Source organism: Silurus aristotelis, assembly GCF_946808225.1.
Source record: "Silurus aristotelis genome assembly, chromosome: 3".
Taxonomy (NCBI): Eukaryota; Metazoa; Chordata; class Actinopteri; order Siluriformes; family Siluridae; genus Silurus; species Silurus aristotelis.
The window spans coordinates 5,437,818-5,454,557 of NC_139576.1; the positions used below are offsets into that span (position 1 = coordinate 5,437,818).

General features: G+C 39.9%; 1 protein-coding gene across 1 annotated transcript in view; it reads right to left on the reverse strand.

Annotated features, from left to right (window-relative positions):
• Positions 1–2,895: 2,895 nt before the first annotated feature.
• cps1 (carbamoyl-phosphate synthase 1, mitochondrial) overlaps positions 2,896–16,740 on the reverse strand; it is an 85,166-nt gene continuing 71,321 nt past the window's right edge. Inside the window, exons 33-38 of the mRNA XM_083536259.1 lie at positions 15,884–15,958; positions 14,295–14,393; positions 7,664–7,723; positions 4,860–4,972; positions 4,028–4,157; positions 2,896–3,505 (exon numbers count right to left, since the gene is read on the reverse strand). Coding sequence (XP_083392385.1) covers positions 3,407–3,505; positions 4,028–4,157; positions 4,860–4,972; positions 7,664–7,723; positions 14,295–14,393; positions 15,884–15,958 — 576 coding nt within the window. The 3' untranslated portion in view covers positions 2,896–3,406. The remainder of the gene's footprint in view (positions 3,506–4,027; positions 4,158–4,859; positions 4,973–7,663; positions 7,724–14,294; positions 14,394–15,883; positions 15,959–16,740) is intronic.

A 16,740-nucleotide genomic window follows, 5' to 3' on the forward strand; every position in this document is an offset into this window, starting at 1 on the left:
ATCTATCTATCTATCTATCTATCTATCTATCTATCTATCTATTTCCCATTTGTCTGTCTGTCTTTTTCCCATTTGTCTGTCTGTCTGTCTGTCTGTCTGTCTGTCTGTCTGTCTGCCTATCTATCTATCTATCTATCTATCTATCTATCTATCTATCTATCTATCTATCTATCTATCTATCTATCTATCTAGCTAGCTATCTAGCTAGCTATCTAGCTAGCTATCTAGCTAGCTATCTAGCTAGCTATCCAGCTATTTCCCATTTGTCTATCTATCTATCTATCTATCTATCTATCTATCTATCTATCTATCTATCTATCTATCTATCTATCTATCTATCTATCTATCTATCTATCTATCTATCTATTTCCCATTTGTCTGTCTGTCTGTCTGTCTGTCTGTCTGTCTGTCTGTCTGTCTCTCTGTCTGTCTGTCTTTTTCCCATTTGTCTGTCTGTCTGTCTGTCTGTCTGTCTGTCTGTCTGTCTGTCTGTCTGTCTATCTATCTATCTATCTATCTATCTATCTATCTATCTATCTATCTTTTTCCCATTTGTCTCTCTGTCTCTCTGTCTCTCTGTCTATCTATCTATCTATCTATCTATCTATCTATCTATCTATCTATCTATCTATCTATCTATCTATCTATCTATCTATCTATCTGTCACATATGTAAATGGTTGGGTGTGAATGAGTGCTACTGTGTAACAAATCAAGGTTGAAATCCTGAGAACTGATACATGACTGAGTCATTGTTCAAAGATATTTGAGTAACACAACAATCTGAACAACCAGCGACTGTTTCCTGTTGAATATCAGCAAGCAAGTGGGAGGAAATCAGGGGCATGAGATCATTCAGATCAGATCAGTGGTAAAAAAAAAACAGCATCACATGATGTCCGTTACCTGGATCTACCTGGCAGCGAGTGGTGAACTCGAATAAGTCCAACATTTTAGACTCCACCATCTGTTAAATGCTGACAGTCAGCATGAAGCAAACTATATAAATCCTGTGAAGTGGTGGGAGGCAGATGCACCAGACAGCTTGATTATGTTTTCTCGAAAGGCTCGGAAAGCACGAGCGCTGAGAAGCTCGGGCCTGATCGATGCCGCGTTCGTGCTAATTGATAAACAATGGCAATCAGCCTTAAATTCATCGGGGAGGAAAACACTATTAACTCACTCTGCTTGCCTTTATTAAGCCGGGGGATATTTCTTTAATTCCGAGTCGCTCAATGTCTCCCTCGAGTGTGCCCGAGCGCCTCACTCAGCAAAGTGGCTAAACAAAGCAGGGGAATGGAAACAATTCGGGAAAAAAGAGGGCAAAATGAAATGTCATTTAAAGACTTCATAAAAATTTGGTTTATGCTAATAACCAACACAATTTAGAGCATTTATTACTTAGGGTTATAATACAGTCTATTTACAGCTATTCTCAAAAGAATTTACCGCATGTGTGTGTGTGGGTGTGGTCCAGTACATAATACTTATTATTTTTAATTATTAATATTATTTTTATTGCTAAAAATAGAAATATGATGTCGTTACAGGATGCCGAAGAACTAGTTCGGCTTCAGTTAGTTCAGAATGCAGCAGTAAGAGTCCTCACTAGATCTAGAAAATATGAGCACATCACCCCCTTATTTAATGTCTACACTGCTCCCAATTACATCTCACATTATAAAATACAGTACTACTACTGACGTATAAAGCACTTAATGGTCTCGCACCGCACTATCTGAGTGAACTTCTGTACCAATATGATCCTCCACGCCTACTTAGATCAAAATGTGCAGGCCATTTGTTGGTACCTCAAATAATGAAGTCTACAGCAGATGTTTCTCTTATAAAGCCCCACAGTTATGAAACAACCTTCCAATTAGTGTTCGGGACTCAGACACAGTCTCAGTGTTAAAGTCGAGGCTAAAAACATATTTATTAAGTCAAGTCTTCAATCAGTAGATTTTTTCTTAGGTAAAGGCGCAGATCTGGAGGGATCATTGATATAGAGTGTTTGGTGAACTGGGATATTTGTATGCTGTCGTCCCCTCACTCTCACACGTTCACTCAGGTTTGTTGACAGTGGTGTGGTGGGCCGTCTCTTATCCCAGAGATCCCTCATGTCGGTGTTACCTTCTGGTTCTCCCTTTTAGTTATGCTGCCATAGCGAGTCTTGCAGGAGTCCAAACTGCACAGTGATATTAACTTTCATACAACAATAAAGACACATAATTATCCATATCCTTCTCTTCCTGTCACCTCTCTTCTCTCTCTCTCTCTCTCTCTCTCTCTCTCTCTCTCTCTCTCTCTCTCTCTCTCTCTCTCTGTCGAGTTAAACATGCTCCTGAGGCTCCAGTGACCACTGTTCCTGTCCCTCTTCCCTCCGTGGATCTTCCCACTTGGTCCAGGCCTGCCTCTGGATAGTGTTCTCTTCATTTGGAGGCCACTCTGTGCAGCTTGGGACGGTTTCTCATCAATGCCTTGGGTGGTTCCATGAAATTCCGGAGTAAGAACGAGAGCTTTGAGGATGTATTTGGACTGGAGTTAATGTCAACAGTCTGCTACACTGACTCAGGACTACAGTTTCTGATCACCATTACTGCACCGGGCAACATCATATATCTGCAGTAAATGGACATTCGGTGCAACCCAGATGAGGATGGGTTCCCTCTAGAGTCTGGTTCCTCTCAAGGTTTCTTCCTTATGCATCTCGGGGAGTTTTTCCTTCACCACAGTCGCCACCGGCTTGTTCATCAGGGACAAACTTACACTCATAAAGAACATATTCATTTTTATCAGCACATTATCTGTGTAAAGCTGTCTTGAGAAAATGTTCATTTTTAAGAGCGCAATACCAAAAAAAATGAATTGAATTGAACAATAACCAGAGTTGTGATATGTTGACCAGCATATTACACACAGGGACGTTTATTTGAATGAACAGCTCCTTCTTTCTCACACTTATGACTTATGACAGAATTTACACAACTGGGAAGTGATCAGAAAGAAGACACACTTCCTTCCTGTAAACACCACACTGCTTCCAGCCTGAATAAACAGGCCAACATGATATAAACACACAAGGACCAAATAATTTGAGATTCTATAAGCTATAAAAAGCCCCAGTGGTCCGGGGTGTCTTTAGGGCTAAGTGATAAACGTTAAAATGAATCCTCTCCACTCCACTGCGGATGTGGAAATGGGTATTAAAAAAAAAAAAAACACTTGCATTAAGGTTAATGGAGGCTCAAGGCTGGTTTGAAAGTCAGTGGAGGAGTATCTGGGAGACTCTGAACCCCCTTTAGGGCTGTCAGAACCTGGTTCTGGATCTGTAGGAGTCTCTGTGCGCTTCGTAGCGTTGATTAGTCAGAGGTATTTGGCAAGTGGGATGGATGGCTCGGGAATCTCTAACCCTGCTGTCCCGCGTCCCACTGGCGATAGTGGAAGAGACTGGTGGTGTCCAGTTTGCTTGAATGCTTAATGGCTTCGGCGAATAGCTTCACCACCTGGGAAAGGAAAAGATATTGAATTCCAAGTCAAGAAACATTCATCAAAATATTCAGATTTTTGATATACAGTTAAAAAGACTAAGGAAGTATTATCTTATTGAAGGAACTGTGCAATTTGAGGGCCTTGCTCAAAGGCCCAGCAATGGCAGATTCCCTGGCAATTTTCCAGAGATACCGGGATATAAAATCATGACCTACAGATTCACTTCCCAGTAAATTATTTTACAAGAAGTAAATAAAGCAGTGTAAATGGAAATAAAAAAGTAAGAGTAATGAAAGACAACATGAGAATTAACAGGACATCTTTATTTTCACTGTGTTTCCTGTGTTTCTGACACCATAAGGCTAATGGGTACGATACGCCATGTGGTTAAGTGTGGGATATCAGCATGCCCTAATGAACAGTTTAGTTAATGATACCAAGGCTTGGGGCATTTAACTAATTAACGAATAAAAAAAAAAAAAATATTTAATTTCCTCCAAAAAAGTACATAATGAGGTTCTGTAAGCAAAACCAACCTGGAAGTTAGTGATGAGGGGTACCGCATGATCCACAGCCATTCTGCGAATGAGGAAGTTCTCCTTCACGAACTTGGTGTTGTTGTTGGGAAGATTTACCACCAGGTCTATATCGCCATTACTGATCAGACTGCACAAAGAGGAAAAAATGGCTGAAAATGACAAACACGTTTGTGTGATCATGCACGAACCCAGGCTTATCTCTGAAACTCCGAAAAACAATCAACAAAATGCGCAAAAAGGTGGAGCCGACGCGAAATGAAATTGCCCTCAGACACTACGTCCTTAGATCAGAATGCTAATAGAGAAAGTGTGGATGATTAAAACCTGGGCTGCAGGCAGAGCTGATAAACTATCAGCTTCCTGACTAACCCTGAAAATTCCCAGACATTGCTGCATGTTTTGGAACACTCATGCGTGTGTGTAGGGTAAATATCAGCTGTGTGGTGTGGTGAACGGTCTGTGCTTATTCCAAACTCCACAGCATCGCATGCATGCCTTTTGCCAGAAGCGCAAATGCCATCTGGTAAACGTGGAAGGAGGGAGGACGAAGGTGAAGCGTGAAAAAGATCGAAATCAAATAATCTGGCCACCGCATGAAACATTAAACAACCAACTCTTGAATATTTCACAAGAAAGTTGAATTTAATATTATAAAAAAAAGACAATCATTAATAAATACATTAACAAAGTCAGTTTAGGAAACACTCATCTTATGTCCTGTCATCTCCAAGTCAATATAAGAAAGAAAGCTAACACATTTTTCACTCACCAGCATAGAATAATCAAATTCCAAGATGTATCAGAAATAATTCACTGTGAATATATTTACTTGCTTATCGTCGGTAACGCGTTGTCTTTTCCGTCCTCACTAGGCCAAGAGACTGGCAGTGTGGGCACTTCGTTGGCATTGAGCCAAGCGGAGGTCGCTTCTGTGGCATACAGCTATGAACGTACAAGCAGGAAGAATGTCAAAAATACAATAATGCTGATATGCTGTGAATATGCTCATTTTCATCACCCATACATATACTAGTCAGTTTCGAGATGAGTTTTGTAACATGCCAACAGATGGCAGCACAAAGCTGCACGCACAGTCATAGGGAGCACCGACCTTTATAAGTCAGTGTGCCTAAAGACATGGTCCTGTGAATATCGGGAGCCGTGCAACCGGTGCTATTTCTCATCGTGAACATCTTGATCTCACTTCAGCACCCACCCTAAATGCCAGATTTGGCTCCTGCGGACTTCGCGCTATTCCCGAAGATGAAAATGCTGCTCAAAGTTGACTGTTTTGACACCATTGCAGGAGAGCCGCCACGAATCTCAGAAGGTGCTTGACAAGCTTCTTGTGGAACATTTAAAAAAGGAATATGGTAGTGAATCATTTTTTCTTGCACAAGGATTTTGACATTGTGTCAATTAAAATAATCCCAACTTGTATTTATGTCTTCCGGAGCATGCTTAAGGTCCCAACAGTGGCATCTTGGCCATGCTGTGATTAAACAGCCTTCCAATCCAAAGTCCAATCTCTTAGCCAATGAGTAAACTACGACTTCCTACACCAGCGTCCATGGTCAAGCGGTTTGCTTTCCTCTCTTTTGTATGCCGCTTATCAAAAAAGTGACTGATACAGTGATCCTACAGAGTTCTGTCAAAAGCTTTCTCCATGTATTCACCCCTGCTACAGAACTCTCTTCTCCAGTATGATGCTGCTGCTGCTGCTGCTGCTGTGGATCAGATGAACAGTAATAGCCTCAGTAATGTATTAGATTCGAGCTGATTTTCAAGGGCTGTTACCTACTTTTGATAAACTAGAGGTTTCTGGGTACTTTCCAGAATTTCCATGTAGCTTCCTTAAGAAGCCTCTGTACACTGAAATGTCTCCAGCATAAACAGAAAGGTGATTTGCTTTCATTAGCAGCAGGTTAAAGATGTATGAAGCTTGGAAGAAGAGCAAAAGCAGTGTGTTGAAGAAACAGTATACTGCTTTATTTTTCTGGTCACCATATGTTTGTTCATTGGTTTCAGTGTACCATGTCCATCTTCACACTTCGGAATTCCAGGGTCCCCAGTTTGATCCTCAGCCGAGGTCAATGTGAAACTTCCCGTGTTCACTGTGTGTTCTGCATTTCCAGGTTTCTTCCACTATATAAAGGCTGGTTGTGACAAATTGCCCTAGTTGTGGCAGAGTTGCCTTGTATCATTTGAAGCCTATTCCCTTGTAGGAGTTTAACGGTACACAAATTCATGGTTCGGTCCTTTGGTTTTTAAAGTCACGGTTCGGTTCAATATCGGTACGCTTGGGGGAAGAAGTGCAAAATCTAAATTGCTTGTCGTTTTTTTTAATCAAAGCAGTTTATTAATAACATTTGTGAACATTAACTGTTTACATTATTAATTTTTTTTTAATAAAATGCCTGCTTGGTTATATAAAAATACACATTTTATAAGATTTTATAAAAAATAAAATAGAATTAATTCAATTCACATGAAGACACTTTTTGATCATATTGATGAAATTGAGTAATCGATTAAATTGGCACAAATTAAATTGATTAGATATTTTTTAATAAATCGAAAGATGAAATGAAAAAGTTTACATTTGTTGGAACCCATTTGTGTAATACAGGTGTGTGTGTGTGTGTGTGTGTGTGTGTGTGTGTGTGTGTGTGTATATATAAGTATATAAAAAAAATAACTTATTTCAGCATATTTAAACAAATGTATTTATTCTTTCCATCCTTCATTCATTCACTCCCTGGATATGTGGAATAGCAGGATTTTCTCTTTTTAGGAGGGATTCTTGTAGCTGTACATAAAATGCTAATTAATCCATATCGCTAGCGTTGGTAATGACAGGAAGTGGTATGCTTTAATGCATGAGCTAAACAATGCATTACAAATCGTATTGCCGGTACGGAGTGAGTAGCGACAGTGACACTGCGCTAACTCTTTTTTTTTTTTTTAACCCTGTCATTGCTGTGTATGTTCTCAAGTTTAATAATAACAATAATAATAATAATAATAATAATAAAAATAATAAGAACTGAATTATAATAAATTATAATGTTATAATAATAGGTCCCCTGGTGGTCTAGTGGTTAAGATGCAGCGCTCCCACCGCTGCGACCCGGGTTCGATTCCCGGTCAGGGAACCATCCCCAGCCACTCTTAGTGCCGGTCCCAAGCCCGGATAAATTGGGGAGGGTTGCGTTAGGAAGGGCATTCAGTGTAAAACATGTGACAAATCAAACATGCGGAGGATCCGCTGTGGCGACCCCAAATGGGAGAAGCCGAAAAGAAAGTTTAAAGTATAATGTTATAATAAATAAAAAAATGCGATTAAAGTGAGAGGCGGAGACTAAACAACCTTGCGGTCCGGCACTTAATGCGTTTCTGAGAAAGTTCCACACTTAAAAAGGACTGCATTTAGAACACACATTTACCAAACCAAAAGCCGTGTACCGATAAAGTTCGTTACGAATACGTGTACTGTTACACCCCTATTCGCTTGTGAAAATTTATTTCGAGCACCTGAAATTTAAAGATACACTTTGCACAGGATGCATCCCAAATCCCCGAAGCTCAATAAACCTTCAATGGTTTTAACAAAGACAAAGATGTTTTACTCACTTTAAATCCCTCCTCCTTCAGCTGGTGAGCAGTGGACAGGAAGTCTGGCCTGAAAGAATGCTGGGAGAGAAATGAAGAGAGACAAAACAGGGAGGGGATATGAGCTTGTGGGAGAGAAAGAGGAGGTCATCCGGTGCAGGCAGCTAGAGAAGAAGATCCAGACGCATTTCTATTTCTCGGCATGTCCGCATCAGAAGCTTAACCATGGCCGTGTAATGAGTGCGACAGATCCTTGGCCCTCCGGCTCGGCCATTAGGCAGGCAGCGCTGGAGCCGAGCACAGCGGCAGCTCATTTCCGCTGAGAATTTTACACTCTCATTTGTACTCCGGATTCCATTAGAAAATAATGCTGCCGTAACAACCTGACAATGACCCCCCCGACCAGACATTCCACATCTCAGCCCCGGGAGCAGACATGAATCCCGAAATACCAACAACGAATATTAAATAAAAGATGCCACACGACTCACATGCTAAAGGACTCTGCTGTGTCAGAACGAAGAGCTCATTGCTTTTGTGTGCAGGTCATGAGGTCAGTGTAGTCAGCAAGCATCCACACACAGACAATGCTCAAAAAGTTTCCAAACTTTATGATACGAGCTGAACAAATAATGCACCAAATTAGTACCAGACAGAACTTCTTACCTGTAGGGACTTTTCCACTGTCAACGAGTTTAGCCCTTCATTTATTCGCTGCAAATTCCCGTAAAATGGACTTCAAGCCGCATAAAAGCACTTAAAGAAAAATCATTTCATACATTCAACCTTGATGTGACCTTGACCCTGTTTGTCAATTTGTAATGTAATTAAAATTTTTTATCATAAAAAACATTTTATCACCTACATTCAACTAACGGCTATAAAGATACCAGTTTCGGGCCGTGCATTACACACCTAAGGCTTCACCCACCTGAATCAGTCCACCTCTCAATTCCATCATGACACTTCGTATACAGAAACCATCAATATTATAGAGAGATGCAGTAGAACAGAGCGCTGCATCACAGACAGGAATCTCATACAGTAAGAATGAAAGTCATTACTGAAGCAAAAAACCCAAAGAACACAATTCAACACGTCTCCTTTCACTGTAGCCACAACTGCACCACCCGCACGCATCATCTCTACTGTAGCAGAAGCATCGATATTAACCTCATAAAACAACCCGGGGGTTTCTATGCATTTTTTTCAGTGCATTGCCGTCTACCTTAATTTAAAATGAAGGCATATTGTGTGTTTTTGTGCAGGTAAGAAGTATAGATTCTTCATGAAAAAGGTGTACACTATGAACATTAACACTCCGGTTTGCTCATAACTCTCCAAAACGCTTTGAGTTGCACAGGATTTGATAAAACACTTAACTTGCACAAACTCAACAAACACCCGGTGTTTGAGAGACTTTTTATTTATCTTACCTTTCAAGTTTTACTATTTAGTATTTTTGTAGTATTTATTGCCTGCCTTATTGCCTATATTTGTGGATACTGCTATCTATCTATCTATCTATCTATCTATCTATCTATCTATCTATCTATCTGTCTGTCTGTCTGTCTGTCTGTCTGTCTGTCCGTCCGTCCGTCCGTCCGTCCGTCCGTCCGTCCGTCTGTCTGACCGTCCGGCCATCCGTCTGGGTCTGAAATGTTTTAGTAGATCTTTGTACAGACGTGTTTTGCGAGCTCTCACTAGTGCGCTCTTTTACCATCCAATCAAAGGATTGACTGATGATGTGATTGAGATAGTTTGGTCATGTGCAGAGGAAGGGCATGGGGTATATGGGTAGAAGAATCCTGAGGATGGAGGAAAAGAGGAAGGCCAAGGAGGAGGTTTATGGCTCTAAACGGCTATAAACGATCTTTCCCCTAGATCTTTTTGTTCTCTCTATTAAAGACAAATAACACAGAAATCAAGTAATGAAGTCTATTCATATCTGACTCAAAACACTGACACTGGAGACTAAACAACATCCTCACATAAACAGTCTGTATTACATCTACAGTCAAAGCTGCCTTTATAGACACCTTGTGGTCAATCAGAATTAAGAATTCAACAGTGTTTGGGGAGAAATGAATACATTACCCAGTCTGCAGTGCAGTATATAATGACAGATGGTAAGATGAACTCTAAGCTGAGTGCCAAGCTGAATTAGCATGTTTATATCAAATCTGAGCTCATGAGCCCTGAAGCTTCGTGTGGCAAGTCTTCTCTGAAGTCATTAAATCACCAGAGTTGCTTAGTTTGTTCTTAATTGAGCTAATTATCAACCCAATTTAACATGTTACACATTTTCAGTGAAGGCTTGCACGACTTCCTGCTGGAACCCAGAGTGTTAAACTGTAGCTCGGGAATGCTGCACTTGCGAGATATCAGCTGAAAACCTTTCGCTTGAATGTGCATTCGGATACAGACGTGAGGAATGAGACTGCTGATTGTGGATATATTTCGGAACAGAGAACTCTATGAACGGACTTAAAAATGCTTTGGTTCTACAAGGGGAATTTACTTCAAACTGGGCATCAAAATGGACGCTAGCGTGGAGGTACAACACAGTATTTAGTGGTTAGTGTGTCCTATTACTGACATGTCACAGGCCAGTCAAGAGAGCGTCAATCAAGATAGCAGACAACAGTGTTAGAGTGTGCATGGAGCAGCGTGTGGTGATGAAGTTTCTTGTGAACAAAGGCGTAAAAATGGCAGATATCTACAGAAAACTTCAAGCACAGTACGATGATGAGACACTCAGCCGCAGTAAGAGATTTAAACGGTGTAAACATTTCAAAGATAGGATGGTTCAGGGGTCCTGACAATTGCATTTTTCCACTCCCTTAAACAATTTCTTTCTTTCTTTTTTTTTTTTTTTACAAACTCAAAAGTCCTGGTTTGACTTGAACATACTAAATTTGATACTCATATTCGGTTTGAAACCAAATTTGCACGTTATACAAAAAGTGTCATAATTTAATATTTAGTTTGACAGAATGAAATTTCACACTTGAAATATACTAAATATTCAATTCAATTAATTTTTATTTGTATAGTGCTTTCAACAATGGAAATTGTCTCAAAGCAACTTTACACAACTTTTAATTTGCTAAGAAAGAAGGAATCAGTTTGTCTTTAACGAGTGAGCCGGTGGCAACTGTGGTGAGGAAAACGTCCTTGAGACGGCTGAGATAAGAAGAAACCTTTGAGAGGAACCAGACTCAAGAGGGAACCCATCCTCAGCTGGGTGGCACCAAAAGTCCATTTATTACAGATAAACAATTTTTGTTTATTTAAAACCATCCCTACATACACACATAACCATTTGATCTGCATGTGATTTGTGAACATCCAATTCAACATTTCTTCCCCATTTGTTGTTACTATAACCTCCACTCTTCTTTTAAGATGCTTCGCTAAATTTCTGAAGATTTGTACTCATTTAGCAACAAGGCCGTTAAGTCAGGTACTCATCTAAGTGAGGTATCCATCTGTCCATCAATTCAATTCCATTTTATTTGTATAGCTCTTTTAACAATAGACATTGTCCCAAAGAAGTTTTCGATCAAAGCAGGAAATCAATAGGTTCTAAACGAATGAATCTATCTATCTAATCTATCTATCTAATCTATCTATCCATCCATCCATCCGTCCATCCATCTACAACTCTATCCACATGTCTGTCTGTATGTCCAATTGTCACTTCAGTTTTATTTGTATTTCACTTTTAACACTGAACACTGTCCCAAAGCAGCTTCACAGAGACAAAGAGGTTGAACAAAGAGAAATGTATATGTTATTGCCTAAAAGGTTAACCCAAATGAGCAAGCAACTGGCATATTATTGTCTGTCTGTCTGTCTGTCTGTCTGTCTGTCTGTCTGTCTGTCTGTCTGTCTGTCTGTCTGTCTGTCTGTCTGTCTGTCTGTCATAATAGCGCTAACATGCTTGGCCTCTCTTATGGTGAATGATAAAGCTACTATTTTTTATCATCCTCAGCTCAGTGTGAATATTTGGCCTGCTATATTGCCCCCTTACTACAGGTTGAAAATGCCATTTCTCATTTTTTTATATTTTTAAAAGGATAATGCGACTTTAATAATAATGTGTCTGTTACTACTCGCTCCAGTTTTCTGCACGGGCCCGGATCATGCTGCTCGATGACGTAAAACAGAGCGTAGTAATTTGCTTTAATCGCACATCTATTGTTAGGGGATCTTCATCTTAAAACCTGACGTTGATGTAGAATCCAGCCGAGAGTTTATTAGGCTCATTACGTACAAGGTGACAAGTAATAATCTTCTAAGAGTGCTGAAACTGCATAGTGTCAAACCAGCTCTAAATCCATGTTCTCCTAATTAGCGGCGTTTTTTTTATATAGTACACAAATTCCTGCAGGCGGTAAAATGAACATCCTGGCACGATTACCAATCGAAACAACAAGTGACTTTTCCTTAGTCGACATTAATTACATTTACATGTGTGCCATTTTAGCAGACACTTCCATTCAGAGCAACTTTAAGAGGTTGAGAGCTTTTCTCAAGGGCCCGGCATTGTGGTTCTGGAATTTCAATTCACAACCTACTGGTCAGACCTCCAACATCTTAACCACTGAGCTACAACTTTCCTACAAATGGCCTTAACTAGCTACATCCTTTACGGTATATTATTAGAAATTTAGCTTGGAATCTAACATTTACCAGCAACCAAAAAAAAAAAGCTATCGATAGATTCAAAGCAACAACTTTATTTACTGTGGCTTCCAAAATTTATAAGAACTACATTTTTCAAAACAAACAATGGCTCTACCAAGTAAAGTAACTCTGAACTCTGAACTTTCTTTGCACTTGAGCTCTAAATTTAAAGTACACTATATGGGGACACACACACACACACACACACACACAGGGAGATCTTCCACTTCAATGCAAACCATATCTTCAAGGAGTTTGCTTTGTTTACAGGGGTATTGTCATGCTGGAACAGTTTTGGGTCTCCTAGTTCAAGTGAAGGAGAAATTCCATGCTTCAGCATCAATAAACTATACGTCCTGTACAATTGTGTGCCTTCAGTTTTGCCTTAACAGTTTGGTAAAGAAGCACATATGTCTGGGAAATGTCAGGTGACCCAATAGTTTTGTCCATATAGTGTATATATTTAGAAGAAGACCAAGTTACACTCTTCACGGCTACTGAACTCTCTAATATCAGTGACCTCATTAATGGACACCCACCCATTGCACCGAAAAAACTGTTCAGGAATGGTTTATGGGACATGACAAAAAGTTCAAGGTGTTGACTCGGCCTCCAAACTCCCCAAACCAAAAAGATCTTTACCAAAAGTCCAGGACTTAAAGTCTTAGTGCCACACCTTAAGTGGCACATGGGGAACTACAACATATTAGACAGGTGGTTTTAATGTAATATCTAATTGGTATACATACATTACCCATGTGTGTGCATCTGAGTGTGTCACAAACTACATTTACGCCATTTTATCAGATTCCCTTCTCCAGAGTGACTTAGAAAATCAGCAGTTGGAATGTTAAGAGTTTTGCACAAGAGGCCAGCAGTAGTAGCTTAGTGGTGCTGGGATTTGAACTCATGACCTTCTGATCCAAGGGCCAAAGTCTTAACCACTGAACTACCACCTCATGTTTATGTTCAGGTTTATGGTGTTCCCGGTTTCTGGCTATTGTTCTGCCCTTATAGTGTTGATAGCCAACTGTCCTAAAAAACAGAAGAGTAGAAATTGGCAAAAAGCTAAATATATATTAAAAAAAGAAGAGAGAAAGAGGGAAAACAAAGGGCAAGAGGAAAGAGATCTGAAGAAATAAAAGCAAAATATGAGAGTAGAAATAAGAAGAGAAAAAGGCAGAAGAGAACAGAAACAAAGAGAAGTGAAGTGCTAAACAGGAAGAGAAGAGAAGAGAAGAGAAGAGAAGAGAAGAGAAGAGAAGAGAAGAGAAGAGAAAAAAGAGAAGAAAAGAGAAAAGAAGAGAAGAGAAGAGTAGAGAAGAGAATAATAGGAAAAAGAAGAGAAGAGAAGAGAAGAGAAGAGAAGAGAAGAGAAGAGAAGAGAAGAGAAGAGGATTTAAACTAATGACCTTCCGATCCGAGGTCTAATGCATTAGCCACTACACTTCCACCTCCCATTTATGTTCTGTTTCATGGTTTTCCAGTTTCTGGTTATTGCTTGTTTCCTGATCTGTATATAATATTTGAATAGCTACATATCCGATCCCCCGGTCAGGGAACCATCCCCAGCCACTCTCAGTGCCGGTCCCAAGCCCGGATAAATTGGGGAGGGTTGCGTTAGGAAGGGCATCCAGCGTAAAACATGTGACAAATCAAACATGCGGAGGATCCGCTGTGGCGACCCCTAACGGGAGAAGCCGAAAGAAAGAAAGAAAGAAAGAAAGAAAGCTACATATACTGCTATGAAAGTGTCAATGTGGATGTTTAGTGTAAAAGGCCGTGGTGTAAAGGGTTTGGAGTAGACATGGTCCAGCTTCATGAGGGAACACAATGAGTGTGACACAGAGCGGTCCGACATTAATGACGTATACTGATAGCTTTTTATCTCTGTGAAGTACAAACAGGTGGAGAAATAGGGCTGAGGGAAGCGTTTACTGCTGTAGCTCCCCACACTCACCTGGATCCCGATGAGGATTCCACTCTGAGGAAGCTTAAACCCTGTGGAGAGCATCGCCTTCAAAAATGCAGAGTAGATATTTGGTCCAAAGCAAGCCACCTGCACACAGACACAGTGTTCTCATCTATTATAATCATCAGCAGCAGTAGCATTATGAGCTTCATCTTCAATCATCCCATTTCATCATTTTCATCATTATCTTCAACAAGAAACAATACGAAGAGAGAAGAGAAGAGAAGAGAAAAGAATAGAAGAATAATAGAATAACTAGATTGAAGAAAAGAGATAATAGGAGGAGATGATAGAAAAGAGAAAAAAGGAGAAAAAAGAGAAAAGGAGAAGAGAAATAACAGGAGGATATCAAAAATGAGGAAAAAACGTAAATAAAAAACAGAAGAGTAGACATTGATAAAAGCTAAATATAAAAAAAAAAAACAACAGAAGAAAGAAAGATGAAAAATAAAGGACAGGAGAAAATATATATTAAAAGATGATTATCAGTGTTTAAGCAACTAAGGCAGTGAAGCTCAAAAGGAAAAAGCTATTAGGAACATGCCCACCAAGTATTTTTCCGATCGGCCTTGTGTAATAGGTGCTCGAAATTCAGAGACATTGGACAGAGACACTGCGGATTTTCAGGTCGATCGGAAGAACGGTTGCATAGTTATAGCCGTTTTTGTATTTCCCTTGTTTAGCGCCACCGAGTGGCAAAGCTACGCATTTTTTTATTTGACCAAAGATTGAGCTCATACACATGAGCTAGGTGAAAATTTCTCATTTCGTTCATGAGTTATGGCCATTTTAGTAAAAGTGACAGGACCTATTTCGAACGTTTAGGCAACCCTTTGCAACAATTAATCGAAAGTTCAACTTTATTTTACAAGTATTGATATTCACTGCCAAGGGAACATTTTTGTACTGTTTTGGTTCCGATCAGGCAAAAAACCTTGCAAGAGTAAGTTAAAACATTTAGTGAGTAAAACTTTGTTTTAAGCAATGGATTGCAAAGATATAAAACTTTTGAATCTATGACAAACGGTGTACAAGCTGTGGCCGAAAAGTGAATAAAAAAAAAATTTGCTCTGTAGTGCCCCCTTTAGCCAACTGGGTTGATACATTGTCAACCTCTCCCCAAATTTAGCTATACTGTCTGGCCAAGTTTCAAGTTTTTAGACCTTATAGTTTGGTTTGGTTTTTAGGGGTAGTAATAATAATAATAATAATAATAATAATAATAATAATAATAATAATAATAATAAAAATCCCCACAATTACAATAGAGTTTCTCCATGTGCTTGAACCCCCCCAAAAAAAAAAATATGAAAAATAAAGGATTAAAGAAAAGAAAACATAATAATAAGAGATTAAATAAAAAGAGAAGATAAGAGAAGTAGAAGTGAAACAGGAAAAAAGAAAGAAATCATAAGTAAGTTCAGAGTTTTTGCTGTGATAATAAAACTAGGAAGCCCAGCTCATTACTCGTCCTTTCCCTGAGTAGCCACATGGCTCTGTGCAGAGACATGGCCCAATGAACACTACACAGATTCAAGATGAAAGACATGTGATTAGAAGGAACAAAGTCTCCGGACCTCTCCGGTGGAGGCCATCTCACAGCGCAGGACAGGGTCGGCATCTCTCAGACGTGGCCAGGAAAACATCGGAGCCTAGAAAGGGTGTGAGAGAGAGAGAGAGAGAGAGAGAGAGAGAGAGAGAGAGAGAGAGAGAGAGAGAGAGAGTGTGTGTTTATTTTGAAAGCACTATTGTGATATTTCATTTAGTTCTGCTGTGTTGAACATTTTAGCCAAAAATATCCAGATAAATATATTACTTAAGGGCTGAAAACCAATGTGCAAAATGGACCCTGAATGAAACAAGTCAAATCTGCCACCTACAGGAGGAAAAGTGAAAATGTCTGGAACCCTTGAAGCGGCCCTCGTTCTCACTGGAGACGAAACGACTCCTACGGGCCACCACAATGCCCAATTGTTTATTCTTTATTACAACTCTTACTACCCAAAGGGAGATAGGAATCGCTCTCGCCGTTCTGACATTTAAACCAACGCTGAGAAAACGCTCCGGGTTAAGCTGTTAAGCTCAGAAGACGAAGGAATGCAGAAAGAGCTTTTAAAGTGCCTGTTTGTTATTCACTATCGGCGACAGGCTGCTATCAGAGATGCTGCACACTTTCAACATGAAAGGGGGAACCTCACAGGTGACCTTCCCACCACCCACTAAATTTTTGGGGGGAATCGGACAAAACCAGGCAGCAGTTATACTTAACTGTGTTTGAGAAGTGTTGGTTGACTGCCGTTTGAATTGCCTCACTCTTATCGCTTCAATTAGAGACAAACAGCTTTTGTTACCTGAAGGCGCAAAGGAACAGGAGGAGACAGCATGGAAAATAGAGGATGCAGGATAAAGAAGGAGAGGAGATGGGACGCTAGAG